Genomic DNA, 18,194 nt, shown 5'->3' with positions numbered 1-18,194 from the left:
CTATATATTTTGCCGTCTCACGAAACTTTGAATTGTTAGTATTTTGTTTACCATCTTATACACATATTAATATATCATTAGCTTATTATAATTTATATAGTTCACACCCAAATCAAAATGTTACATACATAACACTATATATGTAACATTTACTAGAATAGAATTCATATAATCATGGTGAATAGAATTCTTGTAAGCAGGCACAATTCTTTTTTAAACCTTTATTCTTCCTCAGGTAATTGAAGAAGTTAATAAGGCCGTGTATTAAATTCTAATCCAAATTATTATAAATATGATCAAGAGATATTTTATGATTTTTTTCAATTATCATAATTCCGTAATACTTACGTAACATCACTAATCTCAACAAAGATGATAAATTATTTTCAGGCACGTTTTCTGGTGATGTAACAATAGCGCGCTAGCGTCCTGCTTCGGTTTCGATTCCATAGATTATATTTTCAAATTTGAAAATGGAACTCTTCCGTTTTTTTACGTTGAGGTTGATTTAAAGCTAACATTTTTGCAGATCAGATAAGTTCACCTAATGTTAAGTGATACCGTGCTTACAATGTCAGAAGGTTAGCGGCCTTTTGAGAGTGGTATGGTCTTAAGTATACAACTCTTCCTAATTATCTCTTATAAAAACTCTATTCTATTTAGGTTTTTTTTAATATAGCTATAACTTGTTTTTATTTTAACCTTATTGGGAATTAGTTACCTTTTACTTGTACTTATTCAATTTATATCAAACAATATTTAACTTAATGATATTGTGAATATAATTTATTCATATTTTTACCCTACAAGCCTAATTAATAGTAATAAATATTATCCTGTCATCTAAATTTGCATTCATTTTCAATAATGGTGAACACTAGGTGTAGGCTTATTTGTGTAAATCTCTTATCAATTTTCCTATTACTATTTTGTTTCTAGTGGTTTAATTCTTTATAGCTTTTATTTTTATGTTTATGGTTGCTTTTTGTTTTAACACTTTATTGTATTTAACTGATTTCGCTGGTCGTGTCCACATGTTTTAGGGACGACACTGCTTTTTATATTTTCGTATGTAAGTTAATGTTGACATGTGTTTGTCCTAATTTTGTGGTCCAAATAAATAAAAAATTACGTATGTTTCTATATATTCTATTTTTTCTTTTTACAAATCATTAAGTATTGCGCTACAATTCTCTACTATGTGTTTTACCTTCAAGTGAGCATAATGGAGTAACATTAGGAAAACTGTGTGCAATCATGAAATAGCAGTTTTCGCAACATGTTTTAGTTTTATTGTCAACCTTCACTATTTCTGGTTCGATATGTTCTGCGGTTTATATTGAATATGGGTTCATAAATAAAACTACGAAATGACATTTGAAAACGCTTTTAATTTTTTATACATTTATCATCAGGTAATAAAATTCTCCGCTGAGCGGAAAGGTACTTGGACACAGTAATAAATATTCTTATGCTAAATCAGTCTAACGGTCGCGCCGAGGGCGGGGCGCCTTATTCTAGTATCACAGATGTGTAGAGCGGTGGGGCGGGGGGTGAATCGAACCCGCGAGATCGAGGCCTGAGGGGGCCCGCGGGGCGGCTGAGGCCCCATATGCACCGGTCACTCGTCCGACACGGAAGACAGCTGCGTGCTGCCTCCAGAACTGAAGGAACTGCGACACGCCCCCTCTGATCCGTTTCCCGACACTGAGGCGGGGTTCTCTCCACTCTCTCTTCTCTCACTGCTTGGGGTCAATGTTCGCAGCAGCTCAAGGGCAGCACGAGCGCGTTGCCCGTCCGCCGCCGCCGTCGATGCAGACGTTCTCTCCCACGCGCTCTTCTCGGGAAGCAAAAGTCGCCGCGCTTCCCGCTGAACGCGACGTGAGCGTAGCGCAAATAGGAATGGTGACAAAGCTGAAGCGAGTAACAATAGCACTAACGCAGGAGTTCGTACGCATGACGCTAAGCCCGGCGCGACTGCTGACACAACAGCCACTGCCGCGTGCGGCACATGTAACATCACTAGTGCACCCGTCAATAGTCCCACTCGGGCTGCACGAGATTCTTCCCTATATCTAAACAATGATGCATTCGATATTCGACACCGGATAGACGTAATCCTTGAACCGTTGGTTGAAGGCGCTGAAGTACGTGTTTGTACTGCTAGCAGAGGTACAGCAAGTGATGGCGCTGAGCTCACCGCTGGCAAACCTTTTCTCAAATCTTCATTCGATTTTCCCTCCTTTCGAGAATTTCTTAAACTTGCGATAGAGGGACAACGAAGCGGTCGTTCAGGCGGAAGAAGGAATGGCCCAAATTTGCGCTCAGCCTCTACTACATCTTCTGGCATATCTATTTTGAGAGTCAATCCTTCGCCTTCCTCAATTACGTCAGGCAAATTAATTTGAGGCTCATGAAGTTGAAGAGCACTAGCACCTTGTGCTCTGGCACGGAGGCCCGAAGACCTAGCCGCACGGTAAATTCTTGCGTACATGATACAAACTATAGCCACTGGGGTGAGGATTCCAGCTATTAGGTAGACGATGTAATACACTGATTCCGCTGTTTGAACAGCCGGGAAGGGGTAGTAGTGTCGCACAACAGCAATGGTGGCGCGTGAGGACGCCGCAATGGCCGCTATCAGCCAGGTCGCGGCGCACAGAGCAGCGGGGCGGCGCTGTAGCAGCCGCGTGTGGCAACGAAGTGGGTCGGTGACTGCGTGATGCTGGTCCACGGCGATAAGCATAACAGCAAGAAGTGCTGCCAAGCTATATGCCGCGGCGGCCGCGTCTCCTGCCTCGATCCAACCCTCTTTCTCCCGTGCGGTGTGCTCGCCAAACAATGCGGGCGCGAGCAGGGATGTCGTTACCAAATTGGTAGCCAGGAGATTAATGACAAATCTGTAACAACAAGAGAGTTTATTGAGTAAATTCATAACAAACTGAACGTTAACGGAGGAAAACAAGCGTAGCAGTTTCAAAATATTTTCCTAGTTCCCTGAGAAGTGAAAATAGGTGTTGACATCATAAATCCTTCAACGAAGAGGACGTCAATTGTTTTTAGTTAATACGCATCTGTTACATAATTGACCTCATATGTTGAAATAATACAAGTAGATTAACGTTTCGTAAAACAACGTGATGTTATCAGGCACGTTGTGTTATAATCGACTTAGCTATTAGGATAGATTTGGATTGATTGGGGGTAAATTGATACGAATCAATTAGTTATGAAAGGAGTGAGTTCTAAATTTTAGGTTAACATAATTGTGCAATAAGAACAATTTGTGGTATATTAAGAAGTCAACATTTAGCACCATTTCAAGGGCATCATAAATAATATTGCGACATATTTGAATTTGTTAATATACGCTTATATAAGTAACCAGTTCTATGACATTTTTAATTTAGTCTTGTTAGACTTAAGTCATAAACTTTTTTAGTCACATATAAAGTTAACTTTATATAAATAATTTAGACTATAGGGTAAATGATGACGCAGTTTTTAAAAATAATACTTTATTATTAGAACAAAATTTGGTTATTTATAAGTGCTAAACAAGCATCTTGCACAAGCCTTACAAAAAGTTTGTCGCGTCATATTCAAAGGCTTCAAAGTGTCAAAAATAAATTAATTGTTCTCTGCTAAAACGAGTTCGTCATTTATAATAAAAAAAAAATTTGTATAAATAGGTGTTATAGCTGTTATTTTAATTATTCTTTAGTCTCCTAAAATATCTCTTGTATTCCGGAATACCATTTCATTGGGACTAGTTCTATTGTATTTTAAAAATATAAATTCATAACTCATCCAGAAAGTTCCTATTTACATATGCAAGAATGACCTTACTGCTGTGAGTTGTGACATTGGTTCCAGGACCTTCATACACTATTAATTTGAAAAACAAATGTAATATATTCTAGGAATATATCATAGCAGGCGGAATCATTTTTAATCAATCTGTTACCAGTTGAATAATGCTATTCTGATTTTATTTGTGTCATATGCTGAGCTTTTTATCGCGGAGGATGTTGAAGATCACTTGATGATACTATATGATGATATATGAGATGATAATCTTTCTATATAATTAGGCAATTTATATCGGATAGCAAGAAAAAGGGGTATATATAATTGTGAATAATTATATAATTTTATTTTATATATATCAACTTAGCGAATTACACTTATTTTAATAAGGTATTTGGCATAATTTTACATCTAATTGAGGAAGAATTCTCTTACAGCTATTAACTGCCAAATTTTGCAATCTGTCAAGGTTATCTTGGCCTAATAATGTACTCTCTTGTAACTAATATCACATATTTATCTAGAGATAAATGTCGAAATAATTTATTACTTTAATTTCTTTTGAAGTACGCTTCCAGACTTTTATATTTGAATGACAAATATAAATTCGAATTTGTAAAAATTGGGTCAGTACTAAATTGAATACTCAATGGTAAATTCGCAAGAGTTTAAAATCAATAAAAAATTTAATTTGACAAGACATTTGACTAGACGATTTTAAGTAATTTTTTTAATGTAAAAATGAATAATGATAAAACATAGATATAGCATATTTTATCTTAATAATGCAGGATGGTGAATTATGTCGAGGTCAGCATACTCAAGTACGTGATTTAAGTATTATGTGAATTTGATTTATAACTACATAACGTGAGTATTCCGATCTTAGAAAGTACACAGTCAGCTTTAAATTAAATGAGATTATTCGTATATAGTTCATAAAGTAGTTCGCGTAGGCATAAGTTTTAGTTATATATCCTAAATAAAAAAAATCTCAAAAACTTACTACAATGCTCAATTAAGTCATGATGTTTAAGCCACGCTTAGAATTTGTCTGTCTTTATATATAACCAATACAAAAACCGATAAAAACTTATCTTAAAATTACAGGGATTGTTTATTTTAATCTCACGCTCTCTAGCTAACTAAAGAGTTCGTCTACAATTAAATAAAAATAAATAATTAAAACTACAATTAATCATTAATTTTTAGCAAACATTATACTGTTTATAATCAGATGTTTTTCCTGCTTAACGTATTCATAATAGAATATTCCAGTATTCAAACAATTATTAAAATCGTATACATGTTTTCCGGCTGTCAATCTAACGCCGCGGTCGTATTAATACAACCTATGGAGGTTAGATAGAGAATATAAGACTCGGTGGCGGTACAAAAATCTTTCAGTACAAATTTATAGGACAAGTGATATATGGTCTAAGATCATGCATTTTCAACACTATCGGACATTTAAACATTTATGAAGATACTTCAAATATTTACTTCTTAATTCATTCCTGTACTGTCCTAGGCAAAAATGCTCCATAACTGAAAATAAGTGTGTCAACTGATCCCATTTCAATCAAACCGGCGCGGCGTCGCTTTGATACATTAAAAACATATTAAATAAAAAATGAGAGCAATAACAAATCAAAATTGTTCTTGATGGAAAATTTTATAATGCAAACTTTATATCGATTGTAAACAACAAAACTTAAAAATAACATGTGTTATATTTATAAACACAATCTCATGTTTTAGTGTTACAAGGACCGGGAAACCCAAGACGTCATAGCAAAAAATATTCTTGGAATCGTTATACGCATGTGATTAGTGGCAATTTGATAAAACAATAAAAAGTGATACTAATTATGAATGATAAATTAATAGCAATATATAGCATTATTATTTTATAGTATAAGGCAATCATTTTATCGTAACGTTTACTATACCAAGTAGGTAGACGGGAAATCCTAGTTATTAAAGAAATGTTCCTAAGTCTAATCTTGCCTACACGAAAGATAACTTACATATTATTGAATAAGCATCTAATAATCTTGAACACGTTCATTTCACACATGTTTTTCTCTAAAATCATTACTTTGTAACTTTTTTTGCGCGGTATGTTACGATTTATTTTTAGCTCATGTGACAGTATAATTGGACCGATAAGGTCCTAACTTTATCTACGTTTCAAAAGAATTTTATTATAATAAGCATTTATATATGACATATCCATGGAAGATTTAACACTATATTTAAAATGTAACATTTTCGAGTTATAACACAAACGAAAGATAACAATGTCTTGTCACTGCGTAAATTACTTTTAAAACCCATTATTCCAAGTCACCTTAATGTAAGAACTAACTCGAAATTATAATTTTTTATGTTCTTTTTAACTTTTAAATGTTTGCCATAAACAACATTCCGCCAAAAGAGCCAAGGTGACACAACAGCCTCCAAAAAGGCCGCGACCAAATTCGCTAGATGGACGTCCGATTTTGTATCCTCTATGGCTTAATGAGTCGTTAAAGTAATTTATGTGATTTCGTGGGACTCGGGCCCAACCATTGTTTAATGTAGCGGTTAGTCACACGTCAATAAATCAAAGCACTCAACTGTCAAACTTGTGATATGGGTAGACCCATGGCATAATTTTTTATTACGAATTCAGTCTATGGTTACGTCCATTTGTTATCTGTAGAATAGCAATATTTATAATTTTTCTTTGATTTCTTTTTATTATAACAAATGTCTTATTACTACACAACTCATATAAGCAAAAAAACCATTAATTTTTGAACTTCGGCTAATGAAGTTAACAAAATCTAATAGATGTAGTTATAAACGGTCAAACGTTAGTGCAGAATAGTAAAAGTCGTATAACCGGTTGATCCTACAATGGAAAGGACCTACTCTCTAACATGCCAAAACCAAATTTACAAGGTAGTTCCAGAAAGTTCGGCAACTTTATTTTATATGAATTCAGTTTTTATATGATACATTCACGTGTTTATTTCTGGAATCGACTATTCTGCGTTTTTTTTTCATACATGCGACTTACAGCAATGGTAAATACTAATAACAATTTAAGTAAAAATAATTATTGAAAGTGCAAATGCAAAGGAGATCTATCGAAAACGTCAAAAAAATTAATTGTCTTTCCTTCCATTGTAAACAATAAATTCGGATAGGAACTGACGTAAAATGAAAAGGTGAAGGCTGGGAAAGGCAAGGAAGTTTGAACGACAAAAGCCTGCGCGTGAGTTTCTTTTTCGCTTTCCGGTTTCCGCGTCAAAGATACAATTGTAACAATGGGTGTCGTGAATTCAAATCGATAAATTAAAAAAGCAGACTTAATTACATTTTTATAAATACTTTTGTAATTAATAAAGATGAGCTAAAGGTATTTTGAACGTCATTGGCAAATTTATTTTTTATTTACCTATTTAATCTTTGGTTCAAGGAAATTAAAAAGTAATTAATTACACGTGAAATAAAACCTTTCCTTCTTATCCAAAATTAAGTGTAGGTATAACGGGTGGTTTTATAGTGTTATTATTATAATAATAAAAAAGTATATGGTGTGTACTCAAACATTGGTCCTGGTTGAATTGAAGTTGAAGAAAAGTAAGTACATATATATTACTCCGCATAAAAAATATTTCGCTTTGATTTAAGTGTTGCCAAGAGTTCACGAATCACGAAAAAGTACGAATAATCTTATTTCATAAGTATCACTTCTGTTATGGGGCCTTTCACCTTTGCTCCTGCGAGCTATGTGGGCAATATCGTGTGTGTCCTACGTTTAATTAAGAACACATCCCTTCATCTCCTGGATTAATTTTACTGTTATCCGTTAAAGAAGATTTTTTTAAATGTTAATTCTCGCGTAAAGCAAAGCACGCATAAACGCGCTGATAAATCAGTTGCAGCAAAAGTATTATAAAATATTATGAGTACGCAGCTTTATCAGAAGATCTTTTGTTACGTTTAAAGAATGAATTTTGAATACAAACCAAGGATTGGCCTTCTTCGACGATGAACACTGAATAATGTAACATCCGTAAACCAAGTTATAATGTCTCAGGTAGGCATAGCGACACTTGGTTGAAATGAATTATAATTTCGTTGGGATTTTGTTTTAAATGAATTGTTTACGTTAGAAGAAGAATATTTTATATTTTACTGATTTACATTTACCTTTTTAGTCTAGCAGTCGATCAGTATTGTTACACGTTCTAAATTCAAATGTTTCCACAGAATCACCAATTGCCTGTTAATAGCGCATAGGTTTACCACAGTGATAAACAATTGGAGGACAGATAAATAATGCGTCACATGCGATTTCGGAGGATATGATAGGATTAAGGAATTTTTATGTCTATTTATTTAACTCGGAGTATATAAAATATCTGACTATAGAAATATTTAACGCAATACATAAACGCATTATATCATCATAGTTTCAGATATCTTCCTCGAACCTGTTACATAACTTGTAGACTAGACAAGGGATATAATCTCTAGGTATAAATTATGTTAATACAAAACTGTGTAAGTAAATGTAATTTACCTCTAAATATACTTCATTTAGTTATCGAATGCATGATGTTTATAGACTTACAACTATAATAAGTAAGTTAATGCTGTTTAACGGGCTATTCACAGAATGCAATAGGTTTAAATTTAATAAAGAAAAATCAAAGAGAATTAAAAAAAAGCGTGAAAGAGAAACGATTCTAAATGCATAGGCAAAAGAAACAACCGACTTGTATTTCAAAATTTCATTGTTGTGTGGAATTGCATTGTCCGTGACTGTGGCTAAACAGGGTTCTAGACAAAAGGCTAGTCTATGGTTTATGCATTGCTAACGCACAAAAATGTCACTTCGTAAATTCCATTTAAAAATATATAAACATTGAAAAGATTTTAGCTTTTCCTAGCTAATATCAAAAAAAATTAAGAAAACCTACCAGGAATACTGATTGTTGTGTTTGAGTCTAATTTTAGAAAGACAAGTTTTTCAAATAATACACCTGAAAATTGTGCTCTTTCGCCAAACTTTGGTACTTTAACAATATACTGTATATTCTGCGGTTGCGTCAATAGCGGATAATTAGTAATAAAAATGGCCGCCAGCCAAAATTGGTTTTCAATTGTATTACAATGAATATTAACGAAGGGACGTGAATTCGTAAATTATTATACCTAAGCCAATTAATGTCTTTAAAAAGCAAAGGATATAGATAGCATTAATAAATTATGAAACGAGAAAAAAATAGCTTTCTATGAAAATTCGTGGAACTAATAAATGAAACCAATTTGTTACCTATTAGCGACACGCTAAATGTATATTTCACGGTCAAGGTTTTAGCATAAAATGACAGTAATTTATTACTATTTTCATTTAACTAACGATTTGCTAAATCTATGAGATAAATCGACTACAATGCAAAAAAATGCTAGATAAAACCCGAATAGTTTTGTATTTTTTTACGCATTAGTTTGATTACGTATAAAAGAAATGTCTGCCACGAAATAACCTCTCGAATGGCCTTACCTTCGGAATAAACCAATGTAATACAGATTATATTTGAATAGTTAACTTGCAATTGGCTGACTAATTGCTGTTTCAAAACCGTTACCTATTAGTTTAACATTCAGGAAGTGATAAATTGCAGATTTAAGTCATGGCAAAATGTTTTTAAGTCTATATAGACTACAAGCTGTATCACCTCAAATCTAAGAATATAAGTTCAGAAATTAATGATTACATACAATGTTAAGGATCATATTCTTTCAAAGGTTTATACTACGTTGTCATGTTACAGATGTGATGATAAAGATGTCACAATACCTACCTTTTTTATAAACTTATGCAATAATTGTTACACGACTCTTCTCATTTTCCTCTATTGTTCCGTCATATTATGTGAATGGTACATTAATTTTTATTATGTACTCTTGAATATTTGTACTAAATTCCCGGACTACACAATCATTAGAAAACAAAATTTCGAATGAAATGATCTTTATAGAGCGATTCTTGTGACCCCAGAAATTAAGCAATTGTTAAATCGGTTAACATTTGTCTATTCCTTTACCCTTAATAAAAAAGTAATGATGTAATTTACCCATTGTTTGTTCACGAAACAATAGCTGTAACACCTGTATAATGAATTTATTTATGAGTACATAACTTACAATTTAATGGTTGACATTGTCTATCTTAATGTCTTCTTGAATTTTTAAAAGTTTAAATATATTTTAACTAATATGATACTTCAGTACGACGCTACTGCTATATCTATACCAAAGCAGGTAATTTTTAAAACTATGTTTTTATCAAAGAAGTACTATCTAGAACAATTGACAGTGCAGTTTAAGACAACACGTGTTGAAAATATAAATTATAATGAACCAGTATGTCTAAACTTGGTTGAATATATTAATAATAAAATGGACCAGTCTCGTATTAGGTTTATGAATCATATCAGTATCCAACCAAATCAATTTAAAGACTATAACTATATATGACCTTCTTCAGAGTGATATTTATAAGAAACACATTGTCTGTGGTACAATCCTGAATGAACCAAAGCGGAAAAAGTTATTGTACAAATGATTTTGACTCGAAATAAGTAACGCATACGATTCATACCCGAAATAGCACTTTGGCTTTGAATGGAAGATCGTCTAACAAGTTTCCGGTTATATTCAAATGCAAATTGCAACCAAGTCCCAAAAATACGCGCCAAAAATTGACAGGAACAAACAGATAAGTTGACCTCCAACGAACCTAAGCTTTGTTACCATAGATAACATCTGCGAATAGGTTGAAGTATCGATTGGTACGTACACTATTTATACTGTATTTTATTAAGCTAAAAAAGGAAATATAACATGAAATGAAATACTATAATATAGCTCTGGATAAAAGATTATTAGACTGCCTATAAGAGGACAAAAAAATAAAGCCGATGAAACAATCTTAGTGCAAGCCAAAGTTGTGTGACTAAATTATTAATCGCGATATGAAAATCGTTTAATGTGCCATTCCATGTAATCACAGCAATCATTTGTAATTTATTGTTCTACATATAGCTATTGTTTAACGAAACCTTATAAATATTACCAGGCGGTAAGCATTCAATGAGCATGGAAAGTGGCTATTGAAATACAAAGAAAGTTACATCAGTAATTTGTTAACGTGAACTGGTTTGAGGCGGATATGTTAGTATCAACGTTCCGTTTTTCAGTCTACATAATTCTTTTACATTTAGTGATAGGTCATTGAACAAATCTATAAAATTTACAAATACTGTAGGTTTGCATGGCAACGAATCTATGGGTTCCCTTATAACATTTATAAAAACGATGGCGCATTAAAATGTGATCTAGGAATAAACAAAGGCATGGTTTCATAACGACAATGTTACGTGATTTCGTATTCTTATTCAATCCGTATTGTTTACGAAATAATTACATTAATTATAATTACATTTGATTTATTCCATGTAACCTTGTCCACTTCATCGGAGATTTTTCTTCCTTTCATAGTTTTATCCACTACATACAACTCCTGTATATTTATAATAAATTTTACCAGATATTTTGATAATAATAAAATTATTATGAAGTGAATGCTTTTCAAAACCATCTAAATATCTTTTAAATAAAAAGTTTAATATGCAGTCGTAAATATTTAATGATCTATGTACCTAAAAAGGCAAACGTACCATATATCATACACGTGTAAAATATATTTTAGTATGGTATGGATAAATATGATTTATAACTGATGGATCTTCCTTTACAATGTTGCACATCGAAATATACGCAAAAATTTTGGCGCGCGTAGTCCTTCTTTAGTCTTCTAAACCATTAAATCCAGTACGTTATTGCTAATTCACGAACATGTGTATGCACATACGATAAAATCTATATTCTATATCTATAAAAATAATACGACAAGAAATTGTCTATGCTTCGCTATTTAATTTCCGTTGGGTGTGTTTAATTAAAACTTTTGTACTTAAGGAAAACAAAGTAAATGTCACTGAACACAGACAATTAATGCGAGTTGACAAGTTGCTCTAATTTGCACGGCTCAATGGATTTACTACTAGAAAATTTTAAATTAGTTCAAAAGGACTGCACAAGTATTGTCTTGCTTATTGTTAAATGACGCGTAAGAGGCAACGTTACCAATCAAGAATTGAATTATTTCATAGAAATAGTAAGATTTATTGTAATAGGTACATCAAGTTAAGTTTAATTGTAGATATCATTTGTTACTATACCTATAATTACTTGGTAAATGTACTGGAAAACAATAGTGAAACTACTCAAATAACAATTAATTAATGCGATAATCATAAGTCTTAAGTTATAAGTTGGACTTTGGTCTTGATTTATCTACCAGAATAGAAAACAGGGCCTAAGTACATCGGAATATTTTGCCAAAAACTTTGTTTATAACATTAAATCAATAGATTAAAGTAAATAGATCAGTATCTATTTAATTTTTATAACCAAAGTTTGAGCTACTGGGCTACAACCAGGGCCTCTGATTTCATCCGATGATCCGCCTTCAGTGACTCACACAAACTGTTTTTTGCAAATTGCACTGTTCGAGCAAATGTTAAATGCGCACATAGAAAGAAAGTCCATAAGTAAGGCGGGATCGAACCTACGATCTTAGGAATGAGAGTCGCACGCTAAAGCCACTAGGAGGACACTGATGTGAGACTAAAAATGTATGGTTGAAGTTGGAATTTAAAATTTAAGTTGGAATTTTTGGCAGCCCCAACCTTACATACAACTTACAAGTCGATTTTGCATATGCTATTTGCCATTTGCAAAATAAACCTTCACATTGTTGTTACTAAACAGGATAAAAAAAATGATATCTCACTGCTAGTTCTTGACACAGTTTTAATCAATAGATAATATTCGATGTTCTGCACAATGTCTCTGTCAAGGAATTTTTAGTCTGTTGTCTGTGATATTATTGGTTTTTAATCTATCGACCTAATTTTGAGCTTGACCAAGATCTGTTCTTACTATTTATTTACGATTACGCACTCATTTCCAACGTACAAATAATATATCAAAAGTTAAAGGTTGAAGTCCAAGTTTAATTTAAAGAACTAATAATTACGTTACGCCGTGGTAAATAATTAAACTTTGGTTAATGCAATCCTTTTTACGGGAAGTTTATTTATTTACAAAGCACTTAACAAACAATATTTATATTAAGAAAATTGACTTTGTCTAATCTTAGTAAATAATAACAATGTTAATGATCTTAAACATCAATTATAGTTTTCACAACATTATTAAATAATAGTTAAGATTAATCACAGGTTTGAATTTGAACAGGCAAGTGGTTTTTAATTGATGACCTACAATGATAAAGGTCTGATTAAGGTATACTCTGAAAACGGAAAGACTATGTAATTTGGATTCTTAAAATGTAATATTTAACACAAAACTACTTAACGAATATGTCTTAGCGTCTACTTTTAAAAATTCAAAGAAAACCATTGTGAAATAAATTCTGTTTTAGAAAATTATACAATTATTATTTAGTACTGACCAAGGCTCATAGCAAGGTAAGGTTGATCCGTTTTCTAGGAATCAAGTTACTTTTAATCTTAATTAAACAAAATCATTCATTACTTTTAAATGCAATAAATTTTCCAAATTATGTAGAAAATTTCAATGCAATATTTGAAAAAAATCTAATAAATACAATTTATACTGTATATAAATTATTATAAACTAAATTGTAAAAATTACAATTACACGGAGACAAATAAAATGTTGATTACTTCGCCTGTTTAAAATGTGGAATTTTCCTTCTTTTAATAAAACAACTTAGCATCTTTTTATCTTTAGAAAAAAAATCTTAAGATTTTCTAAACTAATATATGTCCGGATTATTTCTCACCACGTCCCGGTGCAAGTCAGACAATACTTGTACTCTATATTATGATAAAGTGACCAGGCTAACAGCGTTTTTCATAGATAATAATGTAAATCCTCTTTGTTTTAAACAAGAATTAATGACGCCATATCAAGATGGCGGTTTCTTCCATAATGAATAGAATCACGTAATTGATTTTGAATTAAAATAATTTCCTTGAATAACACAATTTGAGTAAATTTAAATTAAAGTTTTTTAATTACATTTCGTTGACACAACCGGTTTCCAAAAGGCACATTTTAAAGTTGACAGATGATTTGTAGCCTTCTTTCGTACCCTCAACACAGAGGTGTTTTAAATAATCTTTATTATAGAGATTTATCACATATTTATTTCAAAAATAAAAATGTAAATCACCTAAGATTAGCTTTTAAGGCAGTGTAGCAAGTAATCGCTTTTATTTTAGGCAAAGCTAAAATGTATATTACGCTTTATTTACATTTACTATTTACATATATAATTGTTCCGCCTGTCATAATCTCGACTTCCGGGTGATAGATTTTGGCAACTGACAAAGTCCTTCCCGCTAACTTTATCCTAGTTTAGTGCCGTCGACCATATTATAAGGCAATACAAGAAACTACATATTTTCAACTTCCGTGTGTTGTAGACATTAATCATAAGTTCTTTTCCATATTAGAATGATTAGATATTAAATACCACGTTATCGAGAACTGACCGGTGAATACAAGATAAGTGTCATTGATAATAAAAATATACTAATGTAAAGTTTGAGTATGGTCACAGTAAAATGACTGTCGTAGGAAAAATAAACCTCGTAAGGTAATCAATGTTATCAGTTGTATACAAATAAAATTAACATTACAAATGTAATACCATGCGCTGTCCAAATGAGCAATTGATAGTGGGCGGATTTTTACTGTGATCTAAATACGTGCAACTTAAAACCCGGAATTGATTTAATGCAGTAATAATTATTTATAAGAGAACAGACAATTAGTATAAATTATCTTAGCCATGTTCTAAACTCTACCTTTGTTAAGATAATAAACGATATCTTTATACGAATAATATACAAATTAAAATAACTTCTAAAAACTTTATATATTTAACTTTATTTAAATCGTTGATAAGATTACATGTTTTTATTATTCACTTGTCATGACCACTGGTGGATAATACTACGCTACATTGAAAACTAGTATCTAGGGTCAATTCATGACTCACTACCATGTGGAAACTTTATCAAAGTTCAAAGACCGCGTAGAAAGCGGTCATTTATATATTATGTCACAAGAACTACATATAGGGTCTAAAACCAGACCCTGTTTTAATAATAACCAGAGATATCGAAATATATCTTGACGCAAAACTTTCTGTCAAAAATGAAAAATAGTGTGGTTGACACGGACTATGCTGATGTTTCTTTTTGTTTTCCTTTTCTCTATGATTTTTGAAGATCTTCTACCTAATCTAAAATATTACACATGCCTAATTAAACCTTTTCATTTATTATTGAACGAATTGTCTCATTGATGAGTCCAAAATGCCATTGTATTTTAATATACATTTATTTATCATATAAATTATAAGATTTTGATAATCTCGCTTATCTTTAAATAATCTAAAGAATTTCACTCACACTTGAAATAGCTTGAAAGCAATAATTTCTTGCCAATTCATAAATATTTTCCTTTGTATTTCATTGCTCGGGTATTTCCCTTTATTAAGTACTTACCTAAAAATTACATGATTTATATGTTACTAATAATTTGGCTTTGTCCGAATTGGCGCTGAAATACTAAAAAGCGTAATCTAAAAAACAGCAGTTTGTCTGGATTTATATGTTTTTATTGAATTTAATCGGTGAACCGATTTCGATCTTTTGGCTTATGATAAAGATATGTATTTAATCCTCAGTGACAAAGAGAATAGTGAGTAGAGTTTAATATTTTCTTTGTATCCATGCGCGTGCGCATAGGTTTACATATTATATCAATATATTTCATAGCATAATAACACTTAAAACAAAAAATAGCCAGTTAGACAAATAAAACATGCCCATTTGTAAATTGCGAGACTAGGTACATAAATTACAAAATTCCTCAAATATAACGTTCAGTAACTGCCTAATATATTTGCAATAATGAAAGATATAATTGACTTAAACAGTGTACATAGTTGCAACACTGCATTGTATTATACGGTCGGCTTAGTGATAATTTTGTTTGAATTTTACCGCTTTAGTTAAAAAATGTTTTTTTTTCAGTATTATAGAATGAAGATAAAACCAAAATTATGTTCGACTCGTTCAGAGTTTTCTATATTCTTAACTTTATGACATAACAATTCAAGGTGTTTTGTGATAATAATTTTAACGCATATAGTTTAAAATACTTATAGTTTTTATGGTTATATCTTGGAGCCATAAACATTTCAACTTGCGATACCTACCGGAGTTATAAACCTTGATCGCTTTTCGCAGTTAATACTCGAATGCGTAATTAGGTTAATTTATTTGAGTATCAATGACTAGTTATATATAGTAGTTATTAGGAAAGTGATAGAGCATATTTTAAAAAGACAACTCAACAATTGTTAAATATTTAAGCATTGACCATAATCTAATATGTATAAATATAAAATACAGAAATAAACAATGTTCATAAAGAAATTTTGTATTCACAATATATTTATTTGCATGATTGAATAAAATTACAGAACTCGGAAAATAATTAGGGAAAAGTGTGACATGTATGTATATAATGTATGTATGTAAGATTCTCTATCAATTTAAATTAGTTTCATATTGATTTTGATTCTCGTATTTTACGCATTTTTACTAATTGCTTGTTTTTATTTCTTTTAAAAATCATTTTATTATTAATTGTCTTCACAATAAAAATATTATTTCCAGCTATTTCGCATGAGTTAACAGCACTTTACAATACTTTTTCTTTTTAACCGTCGTTCAATTTTACTTTTTAACATCAAAGTAGGTTTTAGTGCTTATCCGCGATGACCTTCTCAGTGTTGAAACACGAAATACATTGCAGCATTTGAATGTTTTGCCTTTTTAAAGTTATTCATTTTACTGTCTTTGTTATCGATAGGCTGTCTCCAGGTAGGTACACACTACACATCTAATAATAATACCGGGTTTGGCAAAGCCCCAACTGTAGCTGAGTTTGTCAAAAAATTTAAATAGATTTGAGTTAATGTACGCATTTTGTAAATAAAATCGCGTTAGACAGCTTGTATTTTGAAAGTGAAACAAATTTAAGAAAGTTTGACATTATTAGAAATACGGTATTTAGTTTAGAGGGCAATGTTTATACTTTAGAATTTAGATTTCAATTTAACAGACAAATGTTAGGGCATTTTAAGCGTGGGAACTATGAGGATACAAAGCCGAGTGCATTTTAGAAACCAGTCAGCCTTGAATTAAATCTGGCAATACAGAATTGGTAATCTTACCGATTTGAAATCGTCCTCAATCCTGGTCGTCTACAAAAGACCAACAGGGACAGCGAGTTGCCTGCGGTTGAAACCAAAAACAGTGCGAGGAGAAACACCTCCTCAACCAGCTGGTGGTTCGGTTCCATTCCCTCAGTCAACGCTCGTCTACTAGACAAGATTTTAAATTGTTCCATATAGTCATCACTAACACTGACACGCAACACTCTCAGTTTAACTGCAGTAATCGCGATAAGTTTTGAGAACACGCTTAACCGTTTGGCAGCGTCTTTCTCGTATCGCTGTCCGTTGACAACTGAACTAAACGGCAACGGGCAACCGCTGCCAGTGTTACCGACTCTTCCATGAGTTGTTATGCCGCTCAAGCCGAAAAGCGCTTAATTCAACCGGTCTGCTCTACATAATACTATTTTTTACTTTTTTTACCGAAAGAAATTGGCTATAGTCAGGCCGATAATATCTCCTGGGGTATACTATATAGCTCTACCAAACGTAGTTTAGTGTGTATATATACATACCAATTGACTTTGGAATGGAAAAATGAATGTTTATTGCATTGTCACTAGATATCTAATATTTGTATATTTTCGGGAAAGGTAGGTTTTAGGTATAGCAAACACTTTATATACTAGGTGTATAAACTTGTACATAATTATACATTTATTACAATTTACGTCATGACTCATGAACGTATACTACTAAAAACTTGCTGCAGGTTTTTGCGAGGAAGGAGCGGTTAAATGCGCAAATGATTTGATATTATTATTATTTATGTCTACCAATCATTATAATAAACATTTAAAATGATACACTCTTTCACACTATATTCATTCAATGCAATAAATATTCAACAAGTTAAAGCGCTGTAGCGCCCATAATTCAGCACATATTTAACCAGTTTGTATGCATTGCTAAAGCGCTATATTGGCTAATATTCCGGTAAAGAAAC

General features: G+C 32.0%; 1 protein-coding gene across 1 annotated transcript; it reads right to left on the bottom strand.

Annotated features, from left to right (window-relative positions):
- Positions 1 to 1,371: 1,371 nt before the first annotated feature.
- LOC110993334 (5-hydroxytryptamine receptor 1A-alpha) lies at positions 1,372 to 17,548 on the bottom strand. Its single transcript, XM_022259549.2, has 2 exons — positions 17,246 to 17,548; positions 1,372 to 2,900 (listed from the first exon to the last, which is right to left on the bottom strand). Exons 1-2 carry the CDS (start codon positions 17,419 to 17,421, stop codon positions 1,622 to 1,624), a joined length of 1,455 nt encoding a protein of 484 aa, XP_022115241.1. The 5' UTR covers positions 17,422 to 17,548; the 3' UTR covers positions 1,372 to 1,621.
- Positions 17,549 to 18,194: the final 646 nt, after the last annotated feature.

The sequence above is a fragment of the Pieris rapae genome, chromosome 3, assembly GCF_905147795.1.
Source record: "Pieris rapae chromosome 3, ilPieRapa1.1, whole genome shotgun sequence".
Taxonomy (NCBI): domain Eukaryota; kingdom Metazoa; phylum Arthropoda; class Insecta; order Lepidoptera; family Pieridae; genus Pieris; species Pieris rapae.
Note: the sequence above shows the minus strand (reverse complement) of the source record. Positions and strands in the feature narration are given on the sequence as shown.